This window comes from Plecotus auritus (assembly GCF_963455305.1).
Source record: "Plecotus auritus genome assembly, chromosome: 9".
NCBI classification, from domain to species: Eukaryota; Metazoa; Chordata; class Mammalia; order Chiroptera; family Vespertilionidae; genus Plecotus; species Plecotus auritus.
The window spans coordinates 119,416,845-119,443,421 of NC_137783.1; the positions used below are offsets into that span (position 1 = coordinate 119,416,845).

Here is a 26,577-nt window from a genome sequence, read left to right on the forward strand (position 1 = left end):
TAGCCCAGCCTTCTCTCCACTTCTCCCTACACTGCCTCTACTTCCCTCTGTATACATCCACCAGAGACCATCTGGGGACTATCATTCTGCATTGACAGGAGGGTGAAGAACTTAAGGAGTGCCCTGAGTTGGAGGGAATGTAGAGGAAGGAGAGGAGGGGCTGAGGGGAATCCTCAGGGCCCCACTCAAGAGGCTAGCCTGGTGGGCGCTGAGGATCCATGGGGGTGAGGAGTTCATGGTGAGTATCCTGATCAGCAGAATGAGAGGGGTTGACTGGATCAAAGGAAAAGCTGCTCTAAGTAATTCTGATTCTTAGTGTCTGAGCAAAGAGGTCCTTCTCAGGAGCCTGAGCATCCCTCCTGTCTCCTGGAGAAACACAGAATGCCAAGTACGTCCACAGAGGAGGGTGGGGCAACAGAAAGTGAATCCTGTCATGGTCTGAAATGTGGATGGGGAGGGAAGTGCGTAAGTTTCTGGCTGGCTTATCCCTATTGTGCCTAAGTGAATTTTTTGTTGTTTCTGATTGACTGCACTTCCAGTTTGTCTTCTGTCCCCCCATCCCCCTCTTGAATCTTGGGGCTCTCCTGGTCATTTGCTCAGTCCAGACTTGCTACTGGACCACGTAGGCGCTGGCTACCCTTTCCATTTTTATTCTGCCCCTTCTTGGGCATACAGACTGAGAGTCCGGGCTGACTGTAGGTTCTATCCCCACAGGCAGGTTGAAACATACAATTTGCCCAAATTACAGAGAATGTGATGTTTCCCTAATAGGTACCTTGGATTATTTTTCTAAACATGACCAGGTTGTAAACATCTAAACTTCTAGGGCAGGGAAAGTGTGTGGTATTATATCATTATTGTTTATACCTTATGTTTACATTGAAGTTTACATTTATAAAGATCATTTCATCTCATAATAAGGCAGGTATATTTACTCTCATTTCACAGATGAGAAATTTGACTTAGGCTATAACCTGCCCAGAATTAAGGGCTGAGATGGGACACAGTCCAGGCCACCTGTTTATGAACTCAGTGCTCTTTCTACTCTTCTATGCTCCAACCACAGCTAAGTTCCTGGAGCGGGTAGGATATAGAGGAGCTCAGTAAATATTTGTTGAATGAGTGAACTTTGGCTTTTCTTTTTTTCTTTTCCTTTTTTTCTTTTCTTTTCTTTTCTTTTTTTTTTTTTTTTTTTGCCACACTTAACCATAAATGGATCCTCTTTGGCAGCAAGGGAACACTACTCTGTGAAGTATTTGAATTTCTTGCCATGATAAGGAACTGGTGAGTTCTCTTCTCACCCAGCCTCACCTCCCGGAACTGGGTCATGCACACTAAATAATTAATGCCTTGAATCTTTTACTCAGAGCTTTCTGCTCCTGATGCTGAGATGATCCATCCAACAGGGATCTTTGAAAGGCAGATCCTATTGCTTGTTGTCATAAACCTTCAGATGACCCATCTAACTGCCCACAATGGATACTCTTGACCTACTCAGGTCAGACATCCAGTGGGTTCATTTGATCCCCTCCTGCCTGTCTTCCCCATCAGCCTCCTCCTGCTGGAGGAAGAGGATCCTGTGGGTTATCTCAGATATTTAGGGTTTTGTAGGGGTGGGAAGACCTACCTCTCCCTTCTCACTGACCTCTGAACTCACCAAGATTTTGCGGCGAGGGCTAGAGAAAGAACAAGTGGACCATGCCAGGTTGGGAAGGAATGCATGGGGTAGGGGAGGCAGTTATCAAAATATCAGTTGGGCCTGCTCTTTCCCTAAGTGAGGCTTGGGGGTCATGTTGCACAGAATCTGCAGGGGATCCAACCTAAATAGATTCTTGAGGTCAACTGAGTGGAGTGGAAAAAAAGAGTCGGCTGAGACCAGAGACCCACATTCTAGTGTTGGTTGTTCACAGCTTAGCAGCATGACCTTGGGCCAGTCACTGAATTTTACTTGCCCTCAGATTTCTTATTAAGGAAATAAGGGGGGCATTGAGGGTTGTGGCATTTTAAAGGAGCCTCTTAGACTTCTGTGGTTGTCTGAGCTCACTCTGTCTGTCTTCTCCTTCCCGTCTCCTCCCTGTCTCTTCCTCCTCATGTGGCCAAGCTTGCTTCTGTAAGCACTTTTCTCCTGGTCTTTGTAGCTTTGCCACTTCTGCCCCACCCCTTAGATAAGCCAGCATGCAGATAAGAACTGCCTTTGCTGCCCTGGTCTCCGCCCAGCAGCTTGGGGGAAGGTCTAACGTTTGGATAGATTTGGATAGAGTGTTGGGGACCTATGGTGTATGGATTGGCATAGGAGGGGAGTGGGAAAAATCCTTGGGTGGGAAGAAGCCAGCCAGGTGATTAGGGGTTGTTGGTATTGATGTGTGAATGTCCAAACCTGTAGAGAATTATCATAAAAATTTATTTAAGCCAAACAGAGGATATGCCTGGAAGCAAGATCTCAACAGATTGAGATAAATGCTTCCAGGAAATGACAGATTGCAGCTTCTTTTATGCATTTGGAATCATGGAGAGAACATAAGCAATATCACAGGAAGGTGGGAGAAAGCAAGGTGGGGTGGGGGAAGGGGTGGGATTACAGGAGGGTTAAGAAAGATGATTCGCTCTCTTGTGGGTGGTTGTGCTTTAGAAGGAGGGGTCTGAGAAGGGGCATTTCAAAGGTGTGTTGATTTGGATGCACAGAAACAGTGGATGCACAGAAACAGGGGCTTGCTGAAGGCAAGGATGAGCCTTTTACTAAAGAAGTTCTATGCCTGGGGTGTGACTACTTCCCATGACCTGCCCTATTAGGAATTTATAATCAGGTTACCCCTGTGAGGTTACTTTCTGTAGAACCCTCCCCCACCTTTTTTTTTTTTTTTTGTCCACATTGGTATATCTATCCAAGCTTTTGATGCCCCAAGGTCCCAGGATTCTGAGTCACTTGATCAGAGGGTACTAGTTAAATTCTTAAGAATATGGTCCCAAGTTTATCCTCTTCTTCCCTGGCCAGGCTCTGTGCTCAGGGATGACCAGATACTGGAGCAATAAAGGTCATAGTGTTGGTAGAGGCTGCTCAGTGAGAGCTAAAAGGTATCTCACAACTAATACAGAAAGGGAAGGAGTTGGGAAAGGTAGATCCGTCTCCAAGACTTACGATGAAAGCTGGAAAGAACTCATCTAATCTCCTATTTTATGGGTGAGGAAACTGAGGCCCATAGATGTGACTTAACCAAACCATAAAGCAGGCTAGTGGTGGCCCTGAGGTGGCAATCCGTCTCCCGATTCCCAACCAGGGGAGTTATAAACATCCCATGAAGTGGCGACAAGTTGCCTCCTCACGTGGGTTCAGCCACCACACTTTCCACTCCTCTCTTTGACCCTGAACTTGATTGTCTTAGGTGTGAGCAGGGCCCCAACTGCTCCCACCTCGTTGTTTACTGAGGCCTAATAAAAGTTGGGTGCAGCATCACAGAGAGGTCAGGCTTCTCCTGGGCAGGCTGTTTGGCTTGTACTTAGTGACTTAACACTGTTGAGTCAGCAGTATTCTGTTTTATGGCGTGTCTTGGGGTGAAAGATTAATTCAAGACAGAAATGAAGGCTGTGATGGCCCAGCCTCAGCAGTAGTGGCCTCTTGTGGGTTTGCCATTAAGATAAAAATCTCCTTTGTTGCTAAGCAGGCCTCGTGCTGGGACTCTCATGCTGAGGGCATGCCTTGTGTATTGCCGGCACTGTCCCTTGCTCTGAGAGAGGGCTCTTCAGGTTAGAGGCCGGCCATCCCTTCGCTGTGTTGATGGCATGTGAACCAGACAGAAGTCATTCACTTTTTCCAATAGGACTCCATTTGGCTCAGCATTTCCTACTGAGCTCAAGGGAAGGTATCCTGAGCTCTTTCCCAAGGGCAAGCACTAGGTTTACATATTTTCCTTGTTTGTTCCTCACAGGAACCCTCTGAGAGTTGGGCATGGCTATCCTATATAATAAAAGAGTAATATGCAAATTAACCACCACTCTGCTACACCCACAAGCCATGCCCACCAGCCAATCAGGAGCAAGTATGCAAATTAACCCAACCAAGATGGCTGCGGCCACAGAGCGAGCAGGAGGCTTGGGTTTCCCTAGTAATGGAGGAAGCCAAGCTTTCCACCTGCCCTGGCAGGCCTAGGCCTCCACTCAATGCTACAAAGTTTCAATTATAGAAGATAAATAAATCCCAGATATCAGGGCCTCCGCTTGGGTTGCCAGGGGGTGTGGCCGGCCTACAAACCACCACAGGCCCCTCGCCCAGGCTGCCCCATGCCCCAAGGGAACCCCCACCCTGATCCGGGACACCCTTCAGGATAAACCAGCTGGCCCCCACCTGTGCACCAGGCCTCTAACCTATCTAATAAAAGAGTAATTTGCAAATTGACCATCACTCAAACACACAAGATGGCTGCCCCCATGTGGTCAAAATGGCTGCCCCCATGTGGACACAAGATGGCCGCCACAAGATGGCCGCCACAAGATGGCCGCCACAAGATGGCCGCCACAAGATGGCCAGTAGGGGAGAGCAGTTGGGAGGGACCAGGCCTGCAAGGGAGGGCAGTTGGGGGTGATCAAGCCTGCAGGGGAGGACAGTTAGGGGTGACCAGGTCAGCAGAGGAGGGCAGTTGGGGGGGACCAGGTCTGCAAGGGAGGGGACCAGGCCTGCAAGGGAGGGTAGTTGGGGGCAATCAAGCCTGCAGGGGAGGGCAGTTAGGGGTGACCAGGCTGGCAGAGGAGGGAAGTTGGGGGTGACTGGGCCTGCAGGGAAGGGCAGTTGGGGGTGACCAGGCCAGCAGAGGAGGGAAGTTGGGGGCAAACAGTCTGGCAGGGGAGCAGTTAGGCATCAATCAGGCTGGCAGGGGAGTGGTTAGGGGGTGATCAGGCTGGCAGGCAGAAGCGGTTAGGGGCAATCAGGAAGGCAGGAAGGCGAGCAGTTGGGAGCTAGCAGTCCTGGATTGTGAAAGGGATGTCCGACTGCCTGTTTAGGCCCGATCCTAAACGGGCAGTTGGACATCCCTCGAGGGGTCCCAGATTGGAGAGGGTGCAGGCTGGGCTGAGGGACACCCCCCCCATGCACGAATTTCATGCACCGGGCCTCTAGTTTATTATAAAGAAGAGAAAACTGAGGCAGATACAGGTTAAATAACTTGTCCGTGTCCCACAAGACACAGGGTGACTGACTCTAAAGCCTGTTCTCATTGCACAGAGAAGGGAGGGCTGGGGCTAAGTGGGCCAGGCATTGATTGAGTCAGGAAGCAATGGACTTTCAGGTGCCCGCCCCTGGGCTTGGTTGTGGGGCTGCAAAGGTGAAAAAGATCTAGTCCCCATAGAGAGACACACCATTTCACACACACTGAGAAGAGTGTGTCACAAGGGAACACAGTACCGAGCGGGTACTGTGGGACTTGGGTATTGAAGGATGAATAGGAGGTTGCTAAGCCGAGAAAGAGACAGAGGGTCTTCCAAGCGGAAGGTATGGTGTAGGAAGAGGCTGGATTCGGTATTTGGAAGTCAGGAGAAGTTAGGTGCATGCTTTCCTCTCAGCGACGGTAGAGGAGTGGAACATTCAGTTGAGAGATAAGCCGGGGTCAGAGGAGGAGGTTGGGAACCTGACAGTTAGAGTCCTTCTAAAATGCTGATTATGTGCCAGACCTTGAAAGAAACATCAGTTGAGACCAGCACAGATTCTCCAGGTAGAATTCTCCAGGCACCTAACACTCCTTTCCTGGGAGAAATGTAGGTGGGGCTCATTTTCAGATGGTTTGTGCTCCTTTTGCATGTCTCCTGTACCAGTGGGAGTGTTTATTGATGAGGCTAAGGCATCGGAATGGGACAGACCATGCTGCCAGTTCATAGTTAAAATGTCTCAGATTCCTCTTGCCAAATAAGCTGATAGCAGACACCCTTGTGAGTTCATGCGCAGACTGTCTCTCCAGGGAGGGGCTTGCGTTCCAGACAGGGTCACACTATAATTCTGTGGGAGCTGGGCATGTGGGGTGAGAAGGCTACTTAAAAATAAAGACCAATGAAAAGATATAACTGTTTTTAAGGATAATATTTGCAAGGCAAAAGTATCCGGGAAGTGAATTATGTGCCATAAGGGTGAGCCAGAATCTTTAAAAAGATCAACTCTTTACAGTGGGAGGAGTAATAATGGTGAAGAGAGGAGCTCTCCAGAAACTGTCTCTCTCTCTCTCTCTCTCTCTCTCTCTCTCTCTCTCTCTTTCTTTTTTAATATATTTTATTGAATTTAAAAAAATTTTTTTTTAGAGAGAGAGGAAGGGAGTGAGAGAAACATCAATGATGAGAGAGAAACGTCATCAATCAGCTGCCTCCTGCATGCCCCCCACAGGGGATCGAGCTCACAACCTGGGCATGTGCCCTGACCGGGAATTGAACCAGTGGCCTCTTAGTTCCTGGCAGCTCAACCACTGAGCTGCACCAGCTGGGCTCTCTCTCTCTCTCTCTCTCTCTCTCTCTCTCTCTCTCTCTCTCTCTCTCTCTCTCTCTCTCCTTGAATGAACCCCTTGCTGAGGTCTGTCCCAGGGAATGAGTTTTGGAAACTGTGCTCTGATTTGGGCCTATCCTTCACAGAAAGGAGGGGACAAAGAGCGGGACAGTGACTTAGAGTCAGAGGCTTCTAGGTCTTGCATCACAGTCCATCTCTTCCAGCCCCTGGGGTTCCTTCCTTTTTTAGGAAAGAGCAAATCCTTTCTGGGACAGCTGCTGCTTATTGTAGTGAATGCATTTTTTTCAGAACGAAAGCCCAAGCTCCAAGAGGAGAGAGAGGCACCATCTTCATTCGCCAACACAGTGTTTTGCAGAGGAACGGGTAGTGGAGACTGTCTCCCTAACCTTACAGAGAATTCACCAGCTCGCTCACACCTTGGGCGGCCATCTTCCCCATGGCTACTTTTTTTGGAGGTGTGGATCAGTGAGGGGGGTTTTAACTCCCTGAATGGGGCAATGGCCAAGGTAGTGACCAGGCGAGCAGTGCTTGACCAAGCATCTCTAAGCTCACGGAGCATGGCCTTTGAGTGTGGCCTGAAGAGCGGGGCATGCTACTCCTCAGACCTCTGCTGCCTCCCACACAGGTCCACCGGCCCTCAGTGCCAGCCTTGCAGCCACTACCCGCAGGCTAATGTCCAGGGCGGCCCAGCCCCAGGCTCATACGCCTAGTCCTGGAATGTGAAGTGCAACCTGTCAAGCCAGCAATCTCCCCAGGACTGAGTTCAGCAGAGGAGAATATTCTGGGGACTGGTTCTCCGGTGTCTTATCAGCAAGGCCTTTCTGTATTTACTGTCTGGAATCTTAATTGGCTTCATAGAGCTTTTGGGAAAACAGTTCCAGGAGACCTTAGTTCCTCTGGGCAATAAGTAAGTGGGGCAAACGACCGTCTCTCTCTTCTGCTCAGCCCTCTGCACTGCCTCCAGATAGCAACATACTTAGGGCGGGTCCTGGTGACGTGAAGGCAGCTTTCTCAGACCCACCTCGCATGGCGGTCTCTGGCCTGCTCATTCCCGAGTCGGAGCTGAGAACCATTGAGCTGTGTTCACTGAGCACATTGCCTGGCACATGGAGATCAGAATCTGGGGGAAGAATAAGTGAGCAAATAAATAGCCAGCAAGGCCATCCTGCTGTTTCCTAGCAGAAGCAAAACGAAGTGAACAGGTGCCACGCTGAGCTGCCGTGCGTGCTGTCCAGGATCTGCATGCACCCCAGGAAAGACCCCGGGGCCCTTGGTGCAGAGGGAGTTGCAGATCTCCCATCTCCTAGGTGGGGGCCCGAAGGGAGGGCCAGGCAATCTTTGATGCACATCCAGAAAGTCGTCTCCTCAAGACTAAGTCCTGTTTTGGGAGCTTAAAAGAAACACCCCTCCCACGCTCCTCCCTCCCCCCCCCCCCCACACACACACAATAACATCAGCAAACCACTGGGAATGTGGCCCCGGTGAAAGCAGGGTAGAGTCCCTTCTGCCAGCTGCCCTGGCTTGCCCTGCTCACCCCCTCTTGGCTGAATGTCCCACCCTTGGCCATGCCTCTTGGGAGCCTCCTGATGGGTGTCCTTGCTTTGCCGTGCTGCTTCTCGGCAGAATAGGAGATTTTACATTGGAATCAGAGGTCCTGGCTTCCTAAGTATGCTGACACTTGGATAGGCTTTGAACATGAGGCTTTTCTCACTCAAGCAGGACTCCCCTGCCCATGCAGGTGCACGTACCCGCTCATAAAGGCTGAATGCAGTTTACAGGCCCTTGTGTAGAGGCTGGGGTGAGGGGCGTGGCCGGCTGGACTGCTGGCTGGCTGGCTGGGTGGACGGCTTAATGGGAGGAATGGATAAGCATCTCCCCTTCTGCCGGTGGCAACCCCCACGCAGAGGCCCATGGACTGGGGAGATTCAGGGGTATTATTTCCATTGCTAATAATATTAATGACGCTATAAACAGCAAAGCCTGTATAATTTCATATCAGGAAATTAATCCTGAAATTAAAGGTCTATAATTCAAAGGATACATTTGGAAGTCTCCTAAGTGAACTCTAGAAGTGGTGCAATCTAAGCTGTTCCATTCCTCCTGAAACAGATTTTTACCAGTAAACAGTGATTCATTTAACCAACCGATACTAACTACCTCCTAGGAGCACACACTACACCAGCACTGAACTTATAAAGATAAAAATCAGTAGACAACTTGTTAATGGGCATTGGCCAAAACAGGGGCATAGTACAAGAAGTTGAATTATTTGTATCTTAAATTGAGCGCCAACTGCTTACCCAGAACTGAGCTGAGTATTCAGGAAATAGGAAAGACAAGATACCGGACTTTTCTTTAAGTTTATATATCAGTTATCCAGGCAAGACTGATGCACAAAAAATGAGTTGGGTTCAAGGCTAAAAGAAGTGCCAAATAGTCTGACCTGCGTCCTGTGTGAGCCCTGTTATAACTCTGCCTCCCTACCAGATGGCAATTTCTCAGAGTTTGTTCACCTGGTACCTACCTGCTGTGCCGTGCAGCATCCTGGGTCCAATATAGGTCCTCAGTCAAAACAATGAATGGAATGGGATGTGGTTAGAAATTTCCGAACCTGGCTGGTCCACAGAATTCCCTGGGGAGTTAAAACAGAAACAAAAACATTTCCCTCTTGGTCCTCAGGCTGCAGAAATTTGGTTTGGGAGTCGGCCCAGGAAGTTGTCTTTTTGGACACTTCCTGGTGCATCTGCTGTAGAGCCAGATTTGGTGACCCCTGTCTTAGATTCCAGGAGTTAGATGGATGTATGGAGAGAAAAGGTCAGGAGGGATGGGGAAGCTTTGTGCCCGAGAACTCCAGCTCATTCCTTAAGATCCAGCACAGGTGCCACTTCTATGAGCTGCTCTCCAGGCTGTAAGTCACCCCATCTCCCATCTCTGTGCCCACACGTCTTGGTACCCTACTGGAGTTCTTACCAAAAATTGTTAGTTTGAATTTGATTCCTTGAAAAGACTGTGATGCTCATATGGGAGCCAGCACATAGTAGGTCTTGAATTTACTAGGGGGCCTGATTTTGCTTGAGAGGATGGGTATGTGAAGCACTGAATGGCAGCCCCAGGGGATCCCAAATACCTTGGAGAATTGAACCTACCAAGGAAATAGGGGCTGCATTGAGCCCAATACGGGAGTCCAGACTTCTGCTGTGGGATGGAGGGAGCCCTGAGGCTGTGTGAGCAGGGTGGAGGTGGTGCCTGAGACATGGGAAATGGAGAATAGTTAGGAGGCTCCTGCAGCAATTCTTTTCCTTTTTAAATATATTTATTTGTGTTTTTAATCCTCACCCAAGATATGCTTTTCATTATTTCACTGATGAGAGAGAGAGAGAGAGAGAGAGAGAGAGAAAGAAACATTGACGTGAGAGAGAAACATCGAACCTGCAACCCTTTGGTGCACAGAATGATGCTCCAACCAACAGCACCAACAGCCAGGGCTCCTGCAGCAATTCTGGTGCTGGTTAGAGACAAAGGGCAGTCACAGTTCAAGCCACCACATAGCCTGAATTTCATGCTGGTCTTGGTTAGATCTTACAAGCACAGTCATGAGCATCCACCATTGCCAGAGAGGCACAGGTGCCAGGCCCTGGGACATGCAACCTCTAGCATCAGAAAGCTCACTGTCTGGTAAGGCAGGCAGACCCACAAAGTTGATCAATGCAATACTATGTATGAAGCCATCATTAGTAGCTCCATAGAGTACATACAGTGTGGGAAAAGGGGGTGAGGGGAGGCAAAGGTGGGGCTTCAAAGAATAGTGCAGCCAAGAATACTGCCTAGCCAGGCGTCATTGCACTCCATCCTCACATAACCCAACAGGGTCAGAACTATTATTATCCCCATTTTATGGATGAGGAAACTGAGGTTCAAAGAGGTTAGGTAACTTGTCCAGGTTCACATACCTAGTAAGTGGTGGGTCAGGTTTGCAGCCAGTCTGCCTGACTCCAGAGGCCACACCAGGACCCTTGACATTCTGAGCCTTTGATGTTTCAGCTCTAAAGTCAGCTAGGATTTCACCAAGTGAACAGAGTCTGGTTGGGCATTCTACTCAGAGGGCACAGGGAGGGAGGCATGAAGGAGTTGGGTTTATCAGGGAACTGCGGCTGGCTCAGAGTCGGAGGCATCGGCGCAGTGGGGAGAGGGCAGAGGGCAGGCAGGAGAGCAGGGAAGGCGGGGGGATCATGGCGTGTCTTGTTTGCTTTACTGAGATGTTTGGACTCCACCCTGAAGATTGTCAGGGAGCTGTTGAAGGATTTGAAACAGGAATGGAACCTGACCAAGTGTGCATTTTTGATATGAAGATCTCTCTGGCAGCAGCTCAAGGAGTAGGCTGGTGGAATGGAGGGAGGTGACCTGGAAGCAGGAACGGCATATATGAGATTTTGAGAGTTCCAGGTGAGAGCAAGAAGGAAGGACGGGGCAGGAAGTAGGGGATGGGACTACTGAGGAGGCAACACTGGTGACTGGCTGGCTCTGTGAGATGAGGGAAAGGTGCCAGAGAAAGTGACTCCACGGGTTTGGCTCAAGAATCAGGATGCAGATGGTGCTGTTCACTGAGGTGGGGGAGAAGGTAAATGGACTGTGTGTGAGGTCTACAAGAGAGTCAAGGAAATATGTCACTGGCAGTTGACATAAGGGCCTGGAATGCAGCAGGGAAATATATGTAAAGGGGTAGCTTGTGGGGGTCATCAGGACATAGATGCTGGTTGAACTATAGGAGTGTTTAGGTCCTTGAGAGCGAGAGGAGGGTGAAGATCAGAACCTTGGGACACAGCAAAAGTTCAGGGGCAGGTAGAGAGAGACAAGTTTGCAAAAGCTGACAATAGGCAGAGACCAGAGCAAGATAAGGTCCTATAAGTGATGACTGGATTTAGCAACAGAGAGGGTTGGTGGTGACCTTGGGCATGATGCCTGGGGTGGGCTATGTGTGTGAGTGGAAACGAGATTGTGGTGGATTGAAGGGTCAGTGGAGGTGAGAAAATGGACGTTGGCAGACTAGACTCCTCGGTTGGGAACCCGAGCTGTGAAGAGAAGGCGGCAGAGCGCAGTCTTGTTTTCTCCAGGCAAAGTGAAGATGACTGACTGTGGTTGAATTTGTGCACATTTTTAAGAATGACTTCACGTTGGTAAATTCACAAATCGGAAAGAAACTACACCTTTATCAGGCAATGACCGCCCCCCCCCCCCCCCGCCGCCTCTTTTTATTTAATCCTCACCCGAGGATGTGTTTGTTGATTTTAGAGCGAGAGGAAAGGAGAGAGAGAGAGAGAGAGAGAGAGAGAGAGAGAAGCATCAATCGATGACCTCTCGTACGCACCCTGACCAGGGATCAGATCACAACCTAGGTATGTGCCCTGCCCAGGAATCAAACCCTCAACCTTTAGGTGTACTGCGTCACCCGGCCAGACCCCATTTCTTAAATTTGAAAAATGTGGTCACTTGGCACAATTCTTCAATATGGGGGTGCTTTTGGAGGACAGAGTCCATGAGACACAGCTGGGCTGTGAGTTGCCAGGTCCACTGCTCTGCAGCCTTCCCAGCTCCTGGGTGTGGTGCTGTGTGCAGAGCGAGCAGGTGGTGGCGTTGAGAAATCCTTTTCCAGTTCACTTTGCCATGACTTCTATACCTCCTCCCCAGCATCCCTCTCTATCCTCCTGACAAATTACTAGGGTTCGAGTCCCTGAGGCCTAATTTCAGGATGTTGGGAGCTGTCTCGCCGTCCCAATACAAAGGTTTCCCTGGGGAATGCCTTTAAGTGCATGCTCCCCAAAGACTTGGTGGAAATACTGGTAAGCTCTTAGCTGTCCCATGTCAGCATAAGGTAGACCAACGAGAGAATGAGCCACCCTTGCCACCCATGTGAAAATGCATCAATTTCTGCCCTGGCGGAGCCGGTGATATCTTGGGGCAGTGGGACTTGTCCCCAGGGCAGTGTTCCGGAACGGCACTCAATGACACATCCGAGAGCCTGACCTGAGAGGCGCCTCTGTTTAATCCTCACAGGACTCGCTGTTGTTTATGACTTGCTCAGGGAGTGCTCAGTGACTCAGAAGTCCACGTTCTTTCCATCACACCACACAGGCGTCCAGGGACTCAGCGGAGGATGCAGCGAGTTATGGAAACCCAGGGAGGGCCCCCCTCTTTGTCCTATTCTCCTGTCTTATTCCATTTTCAGATAGGGAAGGGATGTGCTTTCCCAACCTGGGGTGTGTGTGTGTGTGTGTGTGTGTGTGTGTGTGTGTGTGTTGCTTAAGGTGAGGGGTGGACAAGTTTATTTCTGAGGGTCAACAACTTTCCCTGGATATCGAGGTCCTAAGCAAAGGGAAGATAGAATAGGACAGAACTGGTGGTTTGGGATGTTAATCCCTGTGTGGTCAATCTCCTTCTTGGAGGGAGCTTTCTGACACAGGCCACGTTGACATGCCCACGCTTCACCGACTGTATCAGTTAATGTGGTGTTTCCTGCTCACAGATACACCCTCGATTCTCAATGACTCCACATACATTTAAGTGCATTTCTCACACATGTGAGTTCAGGTGTTCCTGGTCGTAGAGGGCTTTCCTCCCAGGGGTCTGGCTCCTTTCTGCTCATGGCTTTGCCATCTTCAGCGTGTGGTTTCAAGGCTGCTGTGCCCTGGCAGAGTGGAAGGGACAGAGAGGAGACCAGGGGAGGGTCTCATGGTTTGGCCCTTGAAGTGGTATAAGGTTGCTTCCGCTCACATTCCATTACCTAGAACCTGGTCGTGGGGGATCACACAGCTGCAAAGAAGGGCCCAGTGTGTGAGGTGATCAGCTAGCCTGTCTCTGCCACACCCACCAAGGCTTGAAAGTCACTTCTCAGCTGAGCGTTATTGGTGTATTTAGTTGCCGCTGTCCTCATCTGATACTGCATCGCAATCTCATTACTCCAGATCCTAGCATTTTGAGTTTAATAAAAGAAAGGTAGGCGAGTATCATGAATTAAAGGGTCCAGACCAGAGACCAAGTCCTTGATGTGGTGTGCGAGGGAGCACTTGTATCCCGCCATCCACTTGGCGGGGGAGCAGGATGGGTATGGTGGTTTAGGGTGTGGCCTCTGAACTCTGGCTATGGGGCTTCAAGTAACAGGTTCACCACTTCTGGCCGTGTGACCTTGGGCGAGTTGCTAATTTTTCTAATTCTTTGAAAAAGGGGGATAATAATAGTATATAGCAATGCCTTGGTTTGTTACAATGATTCACTTAATACGTATAAAGCTTTTAAACATTGTTTGAGACTTCATAGATGCTCATTAAATGTCAGTGATGATTATGTTCCCTGGGACGAAACAGCCATTCATTCATTTAGCACAAACTACATACAGAGGGCCTTGTGCTAGGAACTGGGAGGAGGGAAGTAAAACGTAATTTCAACACAGAACTTGTAGTAGAGGTTAAGTACAGGATACTGTCTGTACCTATGAATTTGCTTATTCTGGGTACCTTTCACCATTCGTTTTGAGTTAGGCTGGCCTCCTAGAGCTGTGAACTTCAAGTTCACAATTTTCCTAGGCACCTACTGTGTGATCAAGATTATTCGGGGTGCTTGCAGAAGAGACTAAGTTTTGTGGGTAGGATGGGCTCAGTGTGTGTGTTGAGATGTATTATTTTGTCACCTCCTGGCCCATAACCCGGTGTGCAGGTTTCTTTCTTGTGGATTCACTGGCAAAGGGTATCGGCATACAGCTGAGATTGAGTCAAAGGGGTCATCTTCCCATTCACTGGCATGGCTCCCTAGAAAGGGGTCTGCCACACTAGCCTAGGGGGCCTGTGGTCTGGAGAGCAGAGCAGCCTCGGGGGCCCATCCTGGACCTGCAAGAATGTAGGCCAATCCCTGAAGTTAGCACACACCGGGGCTTCTTGCAGGCGACCCTTTCTTTTCTGGAGAAGAGTAGCACTGCTGTTGTGGTGGGGCCCCCGGGCCGAGCACCTGCTAGGCCCGAGGAAAAGACAGAAGCCCACCTCCTGTGCCGGACCCTCACTTTAGTGAGGAATGTGTTTGGGGGAGAGGGTCATAAAAATTATGCCTGCTTCTGGTAGGAAATTTGGGAACTACAGAAAGGCATAAAGCTAAAAATAGAAATCATCTGAAATACCATTTCACACACATAACCGCTGCTCACGGTCAGCTCGTTCCGTTCTCCCGTGGATATTGCTTTATGGAGCTGGGTCATATCGAGAGCCTGGAATTGTATCCTGCTTTTCACTCTGCATCGGGGCCTGAGCATTTCCCCGTGGGTCAGATGTCTTTATAAATATTATTTCTAAAGGAGTGCCTAATACTGGATTGTTTGGGTGCACCATAACTCATGAACCTACGCCCTGTCGTTGACGTTTTTGGACTCTTGGAGCCTGAAAGAACTTCAGAGACTACAGGCCTGAGTCCATTGAATTTACCCAGTGGTGCAGAGCAGGCAGGCCGTGCTGTTTCCATCTACATGGTTCATGTTGACCCGTGACTAAGAGTGAGATGGAACCGGGTTCATTTCACAGCATCCCCACTCGCTACCTGTAGAGTATTGGGGAGGTTACTAACCTCTGCAAACCTGTCTTTTCTTCTGTCAAACATGGGTGCTTAAAGGAGCACATGGATGTAAAGGGTCTGGGACAGGGCGCGGCCCAGCAGGGCGGCTGCCAGTGTCCTCATGAGGGCGGTGAGAGAGACAAGCTGTCTCCTTACGCCCAGACCAGGCTTCTGTCACCTCAGAGGCTTTGGCTTTCTAAGAAGTTTCTTTGAAGAGAGGCCTAGAGGTACAAGTGGAAATATGGAGCACTGGCTAGATATCCTTATGGAAAAATGTTTAAAATATGTGTGGACACACACACACATGCATATACACATGCACACATACATGTACGTATACACATACATGTACACATGTACACATACATGTGCACCCACACATAACCATATGCATATATGCATATGTGCACACATGCATACCTATACACTGCACACATATATGTACATATATGCATGCACACACATGCATACACACAACCTATATACATGCATGCATATATATGCACACATGCATGCCTATACACACTGTAGACACACATAAAAATATACATATGCATATACACAAATACAAAAATAAACATACACAAATACAAATATACACACATGCATATATACACATGCATATATACATGGCAAACTTATACTTGCATTAAAGAAAGGCAAGATGGACAAGTTCTGGGATGACTCTTTATCCCCAATGCCTTTCTTACAGACTAGAAACGGAGCGGTGGCGGGGGGTGGGGCAGAGAGAGAGAGAGAGAGTGTGTCTCCCTACCCCATTCCACCGATTTGTTGCGAGGACTCATTAGGATATGCAGGTGAAAGAGCCTGGCCTGTCCTGGGCCTCTGATGGTGTTGGCTTCCCTCCTGGCACTGTGACTGGTCAGCATGCAGGTCTCTCTCACTGCGGGGGCTGAAGGTGGTCTTGGGATCTGTTACTGTGAGTGATTCCATCAGGAAATGGGTGGAGTTGAGGGAGGAGAATGTATGAGGTCGCTTTAAGCCAGCCCAGTGGGGTCCACTCACTATTGAGAAAGAGGGAGGAGAGGGCTGGGGCTGGAAGGGCAAGGGCCACATGACCGTGGGCTCTCAGTGGAGGAACAGCATAGAGGCCCAGGCCTGCAGTGAACCGGAGCCTCTTTCCTGAGTTCCCTACCCTGGGGCAGTGTAGACAGAGGGCAGTGTAGACAGAGGGCAGTGCAGAGGCCCTTGCTGCAGGCTGGGAACCTGTCTGGGCTTTCACAGTTCCTCTCTCGGGCCCCAACCGCATGTGTAAGAAGATTCTGCAGGTCTGTGTTCAGTGCACATGGAAGGGCTCTGACCGCCTGGGGGTGATCAGAGAGGAACCGTTAGAGAGGCAGAGTGACCTCACCCAGGCTCTCTTCTAGTCAGGGAGGGGAGCGTGGAACAGCCGCCACAGGAGGCAGCGTGCTCTCCATTGGGGTAGGTGACTAAGGAAAGGTGGGCACCCCTGGCTGGAAGGAGATTACAAGGAGGACAAGGGGGCCCTTTCAGTCCCTTCCCAACCCTGGGAGTTACCCCTTTCGGTTCAAGTCGGTGCCACGTGCCCTCATAGATGGAAAGCCAGGAACCCCTGGGCCAGCTGAGATGATGTCTGCAGGTGTCTCCTGTAAACCAGGTGTCCTGCCCATGCTGGGCCCTGCAGAGATGCAGCATGTGTGGGCAGCGTTTCCCACCGCCAGAGCTCTGACTAGCTCCTGCCTTACCTCAGGTGTTGGATCCAGGGAGCCTTGACTGAAGGTCTTCTGTGTTCAAGGCACAGAACCAGAGTTCCTAGTCCTTCCAGCCACTTTGTGAGCAGCACCCTCATTTCATTGCTAAGGAAACCAGCCCTGCCCAGCGGCCTCTTGATGAGGTAAACCTGGGAGATGATAAGTTGGAATGGGGAGTTTGTTAGTGTCAGTAGCAAGAGGGGCTAGTTTTTAGATTCCATTTACCTGGAAATGTATCTTATCTGTAAGCCTTGAGGGTGAGTTGAGGGTTGAGCTTTTCTTCTGAGCCAAATTGCTGCTCTGTGGGAAGGTTCTGCCCAGTGTCCCTCAGACCCTCCTTAAGTTTTTATAGGACTCCGTTGTTTACCCACCACCTGGTCACACCATTTGATGTCATTTGGCAGGTGCTGAGGCCCAGGCAAGGAGAAGGTGTGACAGTCCCAAGTGTGAGTGCACTGGCAACTCTTTAACCAGGAGGCTCTTTCTCTACTTTGAGAGGTGCTCAGGGACTCGGCATAAACCTGCAATTGTCTCCCAGATGCCATGAGCCAAGCCCATCACTAGTGTGTCACTGAGTTTTAGTTTGTAGCAGCCAGAGGCAGGGAAAGGGAGTTGCTTTGTGACTCATGAAGTCACATAGGCAGAACCACAAATAAGGGACTTCAGTTGGCAAAAACCAAATTGCTTCAAGGCTATTCTTGGAAACTAAAGCACCACATCTTGTTTCTTCCCAGAAAAATGCAGGAACCTTTCATATTTGGGGGGTAGCTGGTTTTATTTATATTGCATATCAGACTCCAAAAAGGCAACAGAAAGACTTTAAACAAGAGCTATTTCCCAGGATCCTCTGGTTTAATTCATCCTTGACCTTCTCCTTTTGGGGAAGGAAAGGGGTAGCCACCAAAAAATATGACACTCCAGTTTCTGGAAGAAAAGGCTTGAAGCTCGGACGCAGACTCCCAGAGCCCTTCCAAGTCAGCCTTTCTATTTCATTAATAAAACCACCTCGCACCAGGTATGTTTTCAGGTCGTTACCCAGACTTCCTCGTCTGTGTTTCCCCACTGTATATATGGGGAACTTACAACCCAGAAGTTAAGGTAGGTGTCCAAGGAGACACAGATAGGAAGTAGATTTGAACCGAATTGAAAGCCCACAGCCTGAATTTATACAGATATAAATTCAGAGAGGAATTTGTTTCAGAGAGGAAGGGAGAGGGAGAGAGATAGAAACATCAACGATGAGAGAGAATCATTGACCAGCCACCTCTTACACGCCCCCTACTGGAGATGGAGCCCGCAACCCTGGCATGTGCCTTTGACTGGAATCGAACCTGGGACTCGTCAGTCAGCAGGCTGACCCTCTGTCCACTGAGCCATACTGGCTAGGGCAAAAATTTTAAAGTATATAATTCCTCAACCTGGGAAGCTAGTCCCAGTGGTTATCAGTTGTATTCCTTTTTCTCTTTCTTTTGGTTTGACAAGGTTGGGGTCATTTGAAGAATAGTAATGAGTGCTGGTTATCATGTAGCCAGCAGGTGCTGAATACATCACCTGCATGGTCTAATGTAACCCTTATAGCCCTGTGAGTGAGTGAGTGTTATCCCCACTTTACACACAAGAACACAGGCTGAGATAGATTAGATAACACGCCTCTGGTCACATGGCTAGCAAGAACATATGACCAGATCCACACCCAAGTTTGCCAGACTCTAAATATTCTGCTGTTCTTCTGTGAGAAGCCTACCCACGGGGGTATTAGTCATTGTTAGGGTCTTGGACTTAACTGGTTTTAAAGGTTGAGGCTAGACCCTTTAGATCAGGGAGGCAGGTCTGAGCCTGGTACGGGCTGTGGGGTACGGTCCAAGGCAGCGCTTATCTTCTGCTGTCTGGCCGTCTCCCTCCACCTCCCTTATCTCACTCTAGATAAGAGCTGGTTCCTCGAGCTCCCACGCCCACCCAGAGCCCTCAGCACCACCTTTGGCTCTTTCTACTGGAGGCCTACGATTAAGCTGTTCTTTATTCTTTTGTGGGGAGGAGTGGAGGCCGAGGCAGGGGGGTTGGGAGGAGACAGGTTCTTCCAGTTTGTAAATGATTCTCTGGCCGTCAGGTCTGGCTTGATACCTCTACACACTTCACCATTTTAGATGAGGCCGAGTTGGCAACGTGCACAACTGATTTACAGAACCATTTTTCAAACTGGTGAGTTCCCTGATGCAAACCCGCCCCATGTCCTGGGTACAGCACACATTTCCACATCCACCGAGTGCCTCCCGGAGCCAGGCTCTGCTGTCACTCGTGTATCCCACCCTTCCCAGCAGCCCTGCAAGGTGCAGCTGTCACCTGTGTCTTACAAAAGAAGCCACCAAGGCTCAGAACCTCTGTGGCTTGTGTGAGGCCTTGTGGGTAGTGAGGGGCCAGGCTGAGCTTTGGACTTGGGCCTGGGGCTTTCTCTGCACCACCCACCCATCCTCAGAAAGGACTGCAGGATCCAAGTCCTTTTCTATTTGCCAGTCAGCGGCTGCATTTTTTGTTCAGTGCCCGGCAGAGAAGTGGTTCCAAAGATAAAGACTGAGGATATTAATACTCTCTGTAAAGCAAACGAGCCTTGCTCTCTGTTTATGCTCTCTGGGTGGCAAGTGTTGGATGGAGGAAAGTTGAAACACAGTAGGAGGCAGCGTTTATGTGAGTGATGCCAAAGTGAGCATCTCGGACAATAAAGAAGCTGGGAGAGCATCTGTGAGGAACAAAACATCATACCAGTGCCAGGCATGCTCAGAGCCAGCTTTCCAAGTCTGTTGAATTTGTTGAGTTGCAGGGACCAGAGCAGCCAGGTACGTTCTCAGGGAGGATGGAGGGCCGGCTGAGGAGTGGAACTTGGCAAGGCCTGGGTCAGGGAACGTGCTGTTCTCCCTTCAGCCAAGCAAGGTGCAAGCCTGGTGCAGGAGCTCTTGGGGAAAGAGGGTGGGCTCCTATTCTATTGCCAGTGCCCCCTCACCTGTCAATATCTGGGAATCTGGTGTCTGGAGAGCATGTCTGTCCCCAGCAAGCTGCTCCCTGCAGGTGGAGCTCAGCCAGGGTTCCACACAGGATTCATGGGTGAGCTGTCCCCTTGTTCTCCCCTGCCTTCCTCACTGTCATCTGGGCAGCCACTTAGCTGCCTCCTTCTCCAGTCCACTCTCTGGCCGCTCATCTTCCCCAAAACTTCTCTCAGCCACTGCTTAGTCTCCTGCACCCCAGGGCTCACTGGAGAAGCCAGCCTCCTCCATGATCTGCCCTGGGTGTGCCCACCACCCCTTGTCACACATCCTGAACTCCTAGCGAGTTGAACTTGCAGTCATTCTTGCAGCTGTCCTGGCTCTTTCCAAAGGCGCACCTTTGTGTGGTGTTTGCATGGACCTAAACATACGTTCCCCAGTTTTCTAGTGAAAACTAGAAAGCATTTTGGCATTTCCCTCTCAGGGCTCCTCTGGCTCTGTTGGCCACCTCCTGCTCTGGGCTTGCACGCACTCTGTTCATATTCTACAAGGGCTTGCCCATCGTCTTGTAATCAACTCTTTTTTTTAAAAAAATATATTTTGTTGATTTTTTTTACAGAGTAGGGAGAGAGAGTTAGAAACATCGATGAGAGAGAAACATCAATCAGCTGCCTCCTGCACACCCCCTACCAGGGATGTGCTCGCAACCAAGGTACATGCCCCTGACCGGAATCGAACCTGGGATCCTTGAGTCCACAGGCCGACGCTCTATCCACTGAGCCAAACCGGTTAGGACTGTAATCAACTCTTTAGGTGCCTGTCTCCTTCACTAGGCCCCTTCTCTGTTTTCCCAGCACATAGGGCAGGGGTGGGGAACCTTTTATTCTGCCAAGGGCCATTTGGATATTTATGACATCATTCTCAGGCCATACAAGATTACCAATTTAAAAATTAGCCTGCTGTATTTGGTCAAACTTTTAATTAACTCACCCCTAACGCCTTGGCAGGGCCAGACCAAATGATTTCTCGGGCCTTATACAACCCACAGGCTGGATGTTCCCCACCCCTGTCCTAGGGTGATGCATGGTTCTTGCTAAGACACTAGTAATTGTTTCTGAGTGAGTGAGCAAAGGACTAAGGCAGAGGATAAACACTGGTCTCTCTCTGCTTTTAGTATTATAAAGCCAGCCTGCAATCCAAATGCACCCATAATAGTGTTCCCATCTGGAGAGTGGGAAGCCGCCCAGCCTGAGGGACTTGTCACTGTGTTTGCTGACCTCCCCCTGCCAGGCCTCTGTCTGGGGGAACTCAGTGTGCTGTATCCTCTCATTTACAGCCCCCTCCAGCCCTCCCGACAGCTGGCAGGCCCCAGCTCCTCCCTGCTTGTCTCCATACACTCGCTGTGGATTCTAGAAAAATAGCTGGTGCTTTGGAAAATCAGCTCTAATTTATTTTTGTTCCTTTGAAACTTAAATGACTTTCCCAAGAAATGCCTGAGGTTAGAGTGGTACAGAGAGAAAGGACGATGGCCAAAACCCAGGCAAGCTATTTTTGTGATGTGAATGAACACCCATCACATTTTTCCTTCCGTCAGCCTAAGCACTTGTTCCGAAGAGCTCACGGCTCGGGCTTACAAAGCACAGGCGCCTCTCTACACAGGAGGGGACCCACGTGCCTCCCTGTCCTTCTGGGATGGAGGTCGATGCTGTGATCCCAGCAGATACCAGGAACAGAGAAGTTTTGAGAAATTGCTGTTGTCTGTATGGGGGAAAGACCTGTCCTCTGGTAACCAATGAAAGAGACTTAAAGATTGATGTCTAGCAATAGGTGACATGGTCATGGAACCTCAGGAGGCATGTGCTTGGGTTTTGGGGGGCCTGTGTACTAATGTAGTGTGGCCAGGTTACATTGAATCAGGCAACCAATTTGCAGCAAGAATTATAGAATTTTAATGGTGATAAATCTAGAGTGTCTTTCTGTCCTTTTGTTGTTGTTGTTTTTTCCTTTGACTAGTTACTATTTCTAGAACCATCTGGCTCACAGCAAAATTGACCAGGTAATGTTGACATCAGCCAGCTATAGCTCAGAGCTATCTGGTTCTTGTCAGCCAGTGAGAGGAGTGGGGAGAGGTTGCCAGCAGGCAGCATTGCCAGGTTAGACAGTATGGCTGTACATTTTCTATGGATTTTTATGTTTCGTATTAAGTACTATGGTTAGTATCTTAAAGGAATTTTATTTGCTCTCCCAGCACTCATCCCTGCCCACCCTTGGAGCTCACCTCTGCCTGCACCTACCTTTGCAGGTGTGACGTTCCTCCGGGTCCTTCATGGTGTCCTCCTCCATCTTCTCCACACCACTGCACCACACGGCTCCTGAAACATGGGGGAAAACGAGGACGAGAAGCAGACCCAGGCCGGGCAGATTTTTGAGAACTTTGTCCAAGCTTCCACATGCAAAGGCACCCTGCAGGCCTTCAACATCCTCACGCGACACCTGGACCTAGACCCCCTGGACCACAGAAACTTTTATTCCAAGCTCAAGTCCAAAGTGACCTCCTGGAAGGCCAAAGCCCTTTGGCACAAGTTGGACAAGCGTGGATCCCACAAGGAGTATAAGCGCGGGAAGTCGTGTATGAACACCAAGGTAAGGGAACCCACGTGTGGGCGTTTCTTACCCTTGTGGGGCGTGTGGGCTGACTTGCCGAGAGGGTAGAAAGCTGGTGCCATTTGGACATTCTAAGGTTTTCAACAGGTGTGGGTATGGGTGTGTTTTATTGCCTTGCTCAGTTGCAGGTTTTCTTTGTCCACATGTATTCTAATTGGGAGTTTCCATCTTATGGTGGTGGCTTTAACAACTCTTCTTGTGCCCTCTTCAAGGCAGAGAAAATAAAGGCAGGCTTGGTATTATCCTATTTCTATTATTACTGCTAGTAGCTACTGTTTATGGAACAACATCTGTGTGCTAGGCACTTAATGTACATGGTTTCATCGAACACGCACAGTAGTTCATTGGGCCATTTTAGAGATATAGAAACTGAAAAGTCAATTATCTTGCCCAAGGTCACACAATTAGGAGGCAACCTTGGTCTGATTCTGGAGCTTAAGCCCTAAATTCAGTGGAGACGCGTAATTAGAGAGTTGTGTTCCCCTGGGAGCAAACATTTTAGAAAGATGCCCTGACTTTAACTGGCTAAGAAATAGGTCTTTGGTCCTTACTGCCTTTTCTTCCCTCCCTCTTTCTCTTCTTCCCCAACCTCCCCACCTCCCCGCCCTCTCCCCCAGCACGCATTTCTTCACTCTGGATCATGATTGTGGTTAACCCCCTCCGCAAGCTGATTGCTTTCCCCATTGTTTGGCCATAACAACATCTGTGAATGGGGCTGACCAGCACATCCCATCTCAGGTAGCGCTGCAGTACTCATTGATTCATGGACAGCCAGGAATCACGACTTCTGGCCGGGCCTTGGGGTCTGTCCGCCCTGGGCGCTGGTCCAGACTGGATGTTTAGGTTAAAAGTGAGCATGCTGTATTTAGACCTCACAGGAGATAGCGCAGCCAGAACCCTTGGAATTCTAGTCGGTGCCAATCTCAGACAAGAGGATTGAACTCTCCATGGCGATCGGGACTGTTGTGTGTTTGTTTTGGTGATGAGGAGCCTTTGAGTCCACCGTGGGATACGGCTGCTTTCCCTTGCCCCTGGGGAGACAGCTGCCAAGCTCCTCTGAGGGTGGGAGGCACAGCTGTATGGGGCATGGGAAGAGCATTGCATCAGACCCACCGCTTCAGCCCAGAGCACCCTAGCCACCCTGCCCATAACCTGCCAAGCTTTAGCCTTATACAGAGGAGATAGAAGTGTTAAAGAAAGGGAGGGCGGGGGGAGGAGTGGGGCCTGTATCCTTGGTGCCAGCCCCGCCCCGCACCTCCTTTCCTAGTTGTTGTAACTTTGTGGTTCATAGTTCACTGGGCAAGTTCCTCAGACATAGAGACAGGGGAGGCTTTCAGCTTCAAAAGCATTACCGTTCTCAGTACTTGCGCATGGTGGCTTTCTTTTAAACAGGTGCCATAGCCCTGCTGGGTGGCTCAATTGGTTGGAGCATCGTCCCATACACCAAAGGTTATGAGTTCGATTCCTGGTCAGGGCATGTATCTAGGTTACATGTTTGATCCTCGGTCAGGGAGTGTACGGGAGGCAACCGATTAATGTTACTTTCTCTCTTTCTCTTCCTCTTCCTCTCTCTAAAAAATCATCCTCAGATGAGGAAAAGAATAAAAAGGTGCCATAGAAGTCAGGTGGCTGGACTGCAATGTTCCCCGGGAAAGTTTTCAGAGACCTTATTTTATCAGGAAATGCATTGCCCCTTCTAGCTTTTGGGGAACTCTGTTGGAGATCTGAAGACAGACCTTCAGAGGGAGTCAGCCAGCAGAGGGATGGAATGGAGGGCTGACGACCATGTAAATGTACTTCTTTTAAAAATGACTAGCCGGTTGCCTCGCCTCTCTGGCCAGCCCCTATTTTACAAGCTTTGATGGTTTGAAACAGAAGAGTCCTCACATCCAGTGGTTGACAGGTCACCATTGGCGCCTGAGATACAAAGAGGAAGAACTAACATCTTCAGCGAGTGAGGCTGAGGAAGAGTGATTCTTGCCCAGGAATTTTTACACCTTTCTTAGGTGGAGGAACAAAGACATTATAAATGTGTGATAGCCCATCTCATAAAAACTACCTGAAGAGTAGAAAATACATTTGAAAATGAATTCTAAGTATAGTGTGACTGTGTGAGGCCACCTCAGCTGCACATTTCAGAAACCCACCTCAAACTACCCTAAAGAACACTGGGAAATCAGTTTTTCATATAAACAGGAAGGTCCGGACACTCAAAGTCTATCCCATCCCCTCTCCCTCCATCTAGCTTTGGATGTTTTGTTTTGCTTTGGCTCCATTCCTCCATCCTGCAAACAGATTTTTCCCATATTGGTAGCCTCTGGTTCATATTTTTATAGCACTGTGACAAAAAAAAGGCTAGAATCTTTCTCTTCCTGCTCAATATTGAAAAGAGTCCTGGGGAAGGATCCCTATAGGCTCACCTCTGGGCCAGTTACTGTGGCCAAAGCCAGGGGACCTGACTACTGTCTTTGGCAGCCTTTTCAAGCATCGCATGATTGACGGGAGGGAGGAGCAGGTCCTCAAGGACATGAGGGGAGAGATGATAAACAACAGGTGTGCTCTGTGGTGACTGTTTACTTGCAGTCCGGTTGTGGTAGAGGCCCTTTCCATCCTGGACTCACAGGGATGGTTGTGCTCAGCTCTAAGAGCCTGGCACTTATACTCCTTGCTCTGAGTCAAGCAAAACACAGAACACGGTTCTCCTGCTCTTCCGACATGAACAGATATGGTCTTGCTCACACGCCTCCTTTAGGTACCCTTTGGTGTAGGCCAGTGGTCGGCAAACTGCTTCCGTGAGCCACATGCGGCTCGCGAGCCACGGTTTGCCGCTCTGTTGACTAATGAGTTTGCCGACCACTGGGATAGGGGCTTAATCACAAGGAACAACAACAGCCTGTAATTATTGGAAACGAGAGTCTAGTAGGCCTTGACGCAGAGCGTTAATTAGCCAAACAAGAAATGCTGGGCATTAGCATGCATGTGGCTCATCATGGGACACAGGTGTGTCAGGACCCAGGCAAACAGCCAGGCTCCTGATTAGCCACAGGTAGAGTGGGAATGAACAAAATTCAGCCAGGACTCTGACCTTGCGCTGAAGTGGACACATTTCAGCCCTACCTAGAGTGGATCTGGGCTTTAGCATTTCATAAGCATTTATCAGTCCCTACTGTGTGCTAAGAACTATGCTGCTCCTTTCATGCCAGCAGTGTGTGTGTGTGCATGCCTGTGTGTGTGTGCATGCGTGTGGGTGTGTGTGTTGGTGGTGATGGTGGGGGGAGATCGGTGACCAGGATCTGTTTAGAGAAGAAGGCCTCAGGTGCCAGGGACAGGAAGAAGGACCTGCAAGGTCACTAAAGTGGCTTAGATGCTGGTTGCATAATCTAACTTGGGATCATTGTTTGTTATTAACTATTATTTATGAGGATTTTGCCAGTCACTTAATAATTCTTTCCCTGGGTGTGATCTGTTTGGATATGAACCTTGGAATGAACCAAGGATCAGGCCAAATGTACTCTTTAAGGACTGCTATTGGCTCTGTATTAAGACAGTACCTGAATCACCACATCCAATTGTGTAATGTTCCCGGGGAAAACACACAGAAGAAAATGTGATGTGTAATTTAGTATGGGAGTTACCATAACCACAAAATCATGGAGTCTGGTCATTTATTTTATATGTACCTTTTTAAATATATATGTTTTTTATTGATTTCAAAGAGAGGAAGGGAGAGGGAGAGAGAAAAATCAATGATGACAGAGAAACATTGATCAGCTGCCTCCTGCACGCCCCCTACTGGAGATTGAGCCTGCAACTCGGGCATGTGCCCTGACCAGGAATCGAACTGTGACCTCCTGGTTCATAGGTTGATGTTCAACCACTGAGCCATACTGGCTGGGCAGTGTACCTTGAGGGAAGAAACTTGAGAGAATGGTGTGTACAGTCACTCTATTTGACAGGTGGCAAACTGGGCCCAGGAAGCTAAAGCTGTTTGTCTGAAGCTAGTGGGTGGCATTGACAGGACTTGGGCTCTATTTATTGGCTTGCTTATTTATTTATTTATTTATTTATTTATTTATTTATTTGCTCATTTATCCTATCTAATAAAAGAGTAATATGCAAGTTGACCATCACTCCAACACAC

The 26,577-nt window shown here is 49.3% G+C and overlaps 1 protein-coding gene across 7 annotated transcripts in view; it reads left to right on the top strand.

The window, feature by feature from the left end:
* The window catches only part of MICAL2 (microtubule associated monooxygenase, calponin and LIM domain containing 2), a 210,018-nt gene that overhangs the window by 29,426 nt on the left and 154,015 nt on the right, over positions 1–26,577 (top strand). For 6 of the 7 annotated variants that reach the window (XM_080641865.1, XM_080641871.1, XM_080641866.1 and 3 more), the window contains exon 3: positions 22,075–22,415. In XM_080641865.1, coding sequence (XP_080497991.1) covers positions 22,152–22,415 — 264 coding nt within the window. In that variant the 5' untranslated portion in view covers positions 22,075–22,151. Of the gene's footprint in view, positions 1–22,020; positions 22,416–26,577 lie in introns of all 7 variants that reach the window. The other variant, XM_080641867.1, reaches the window with a different exon arrangement.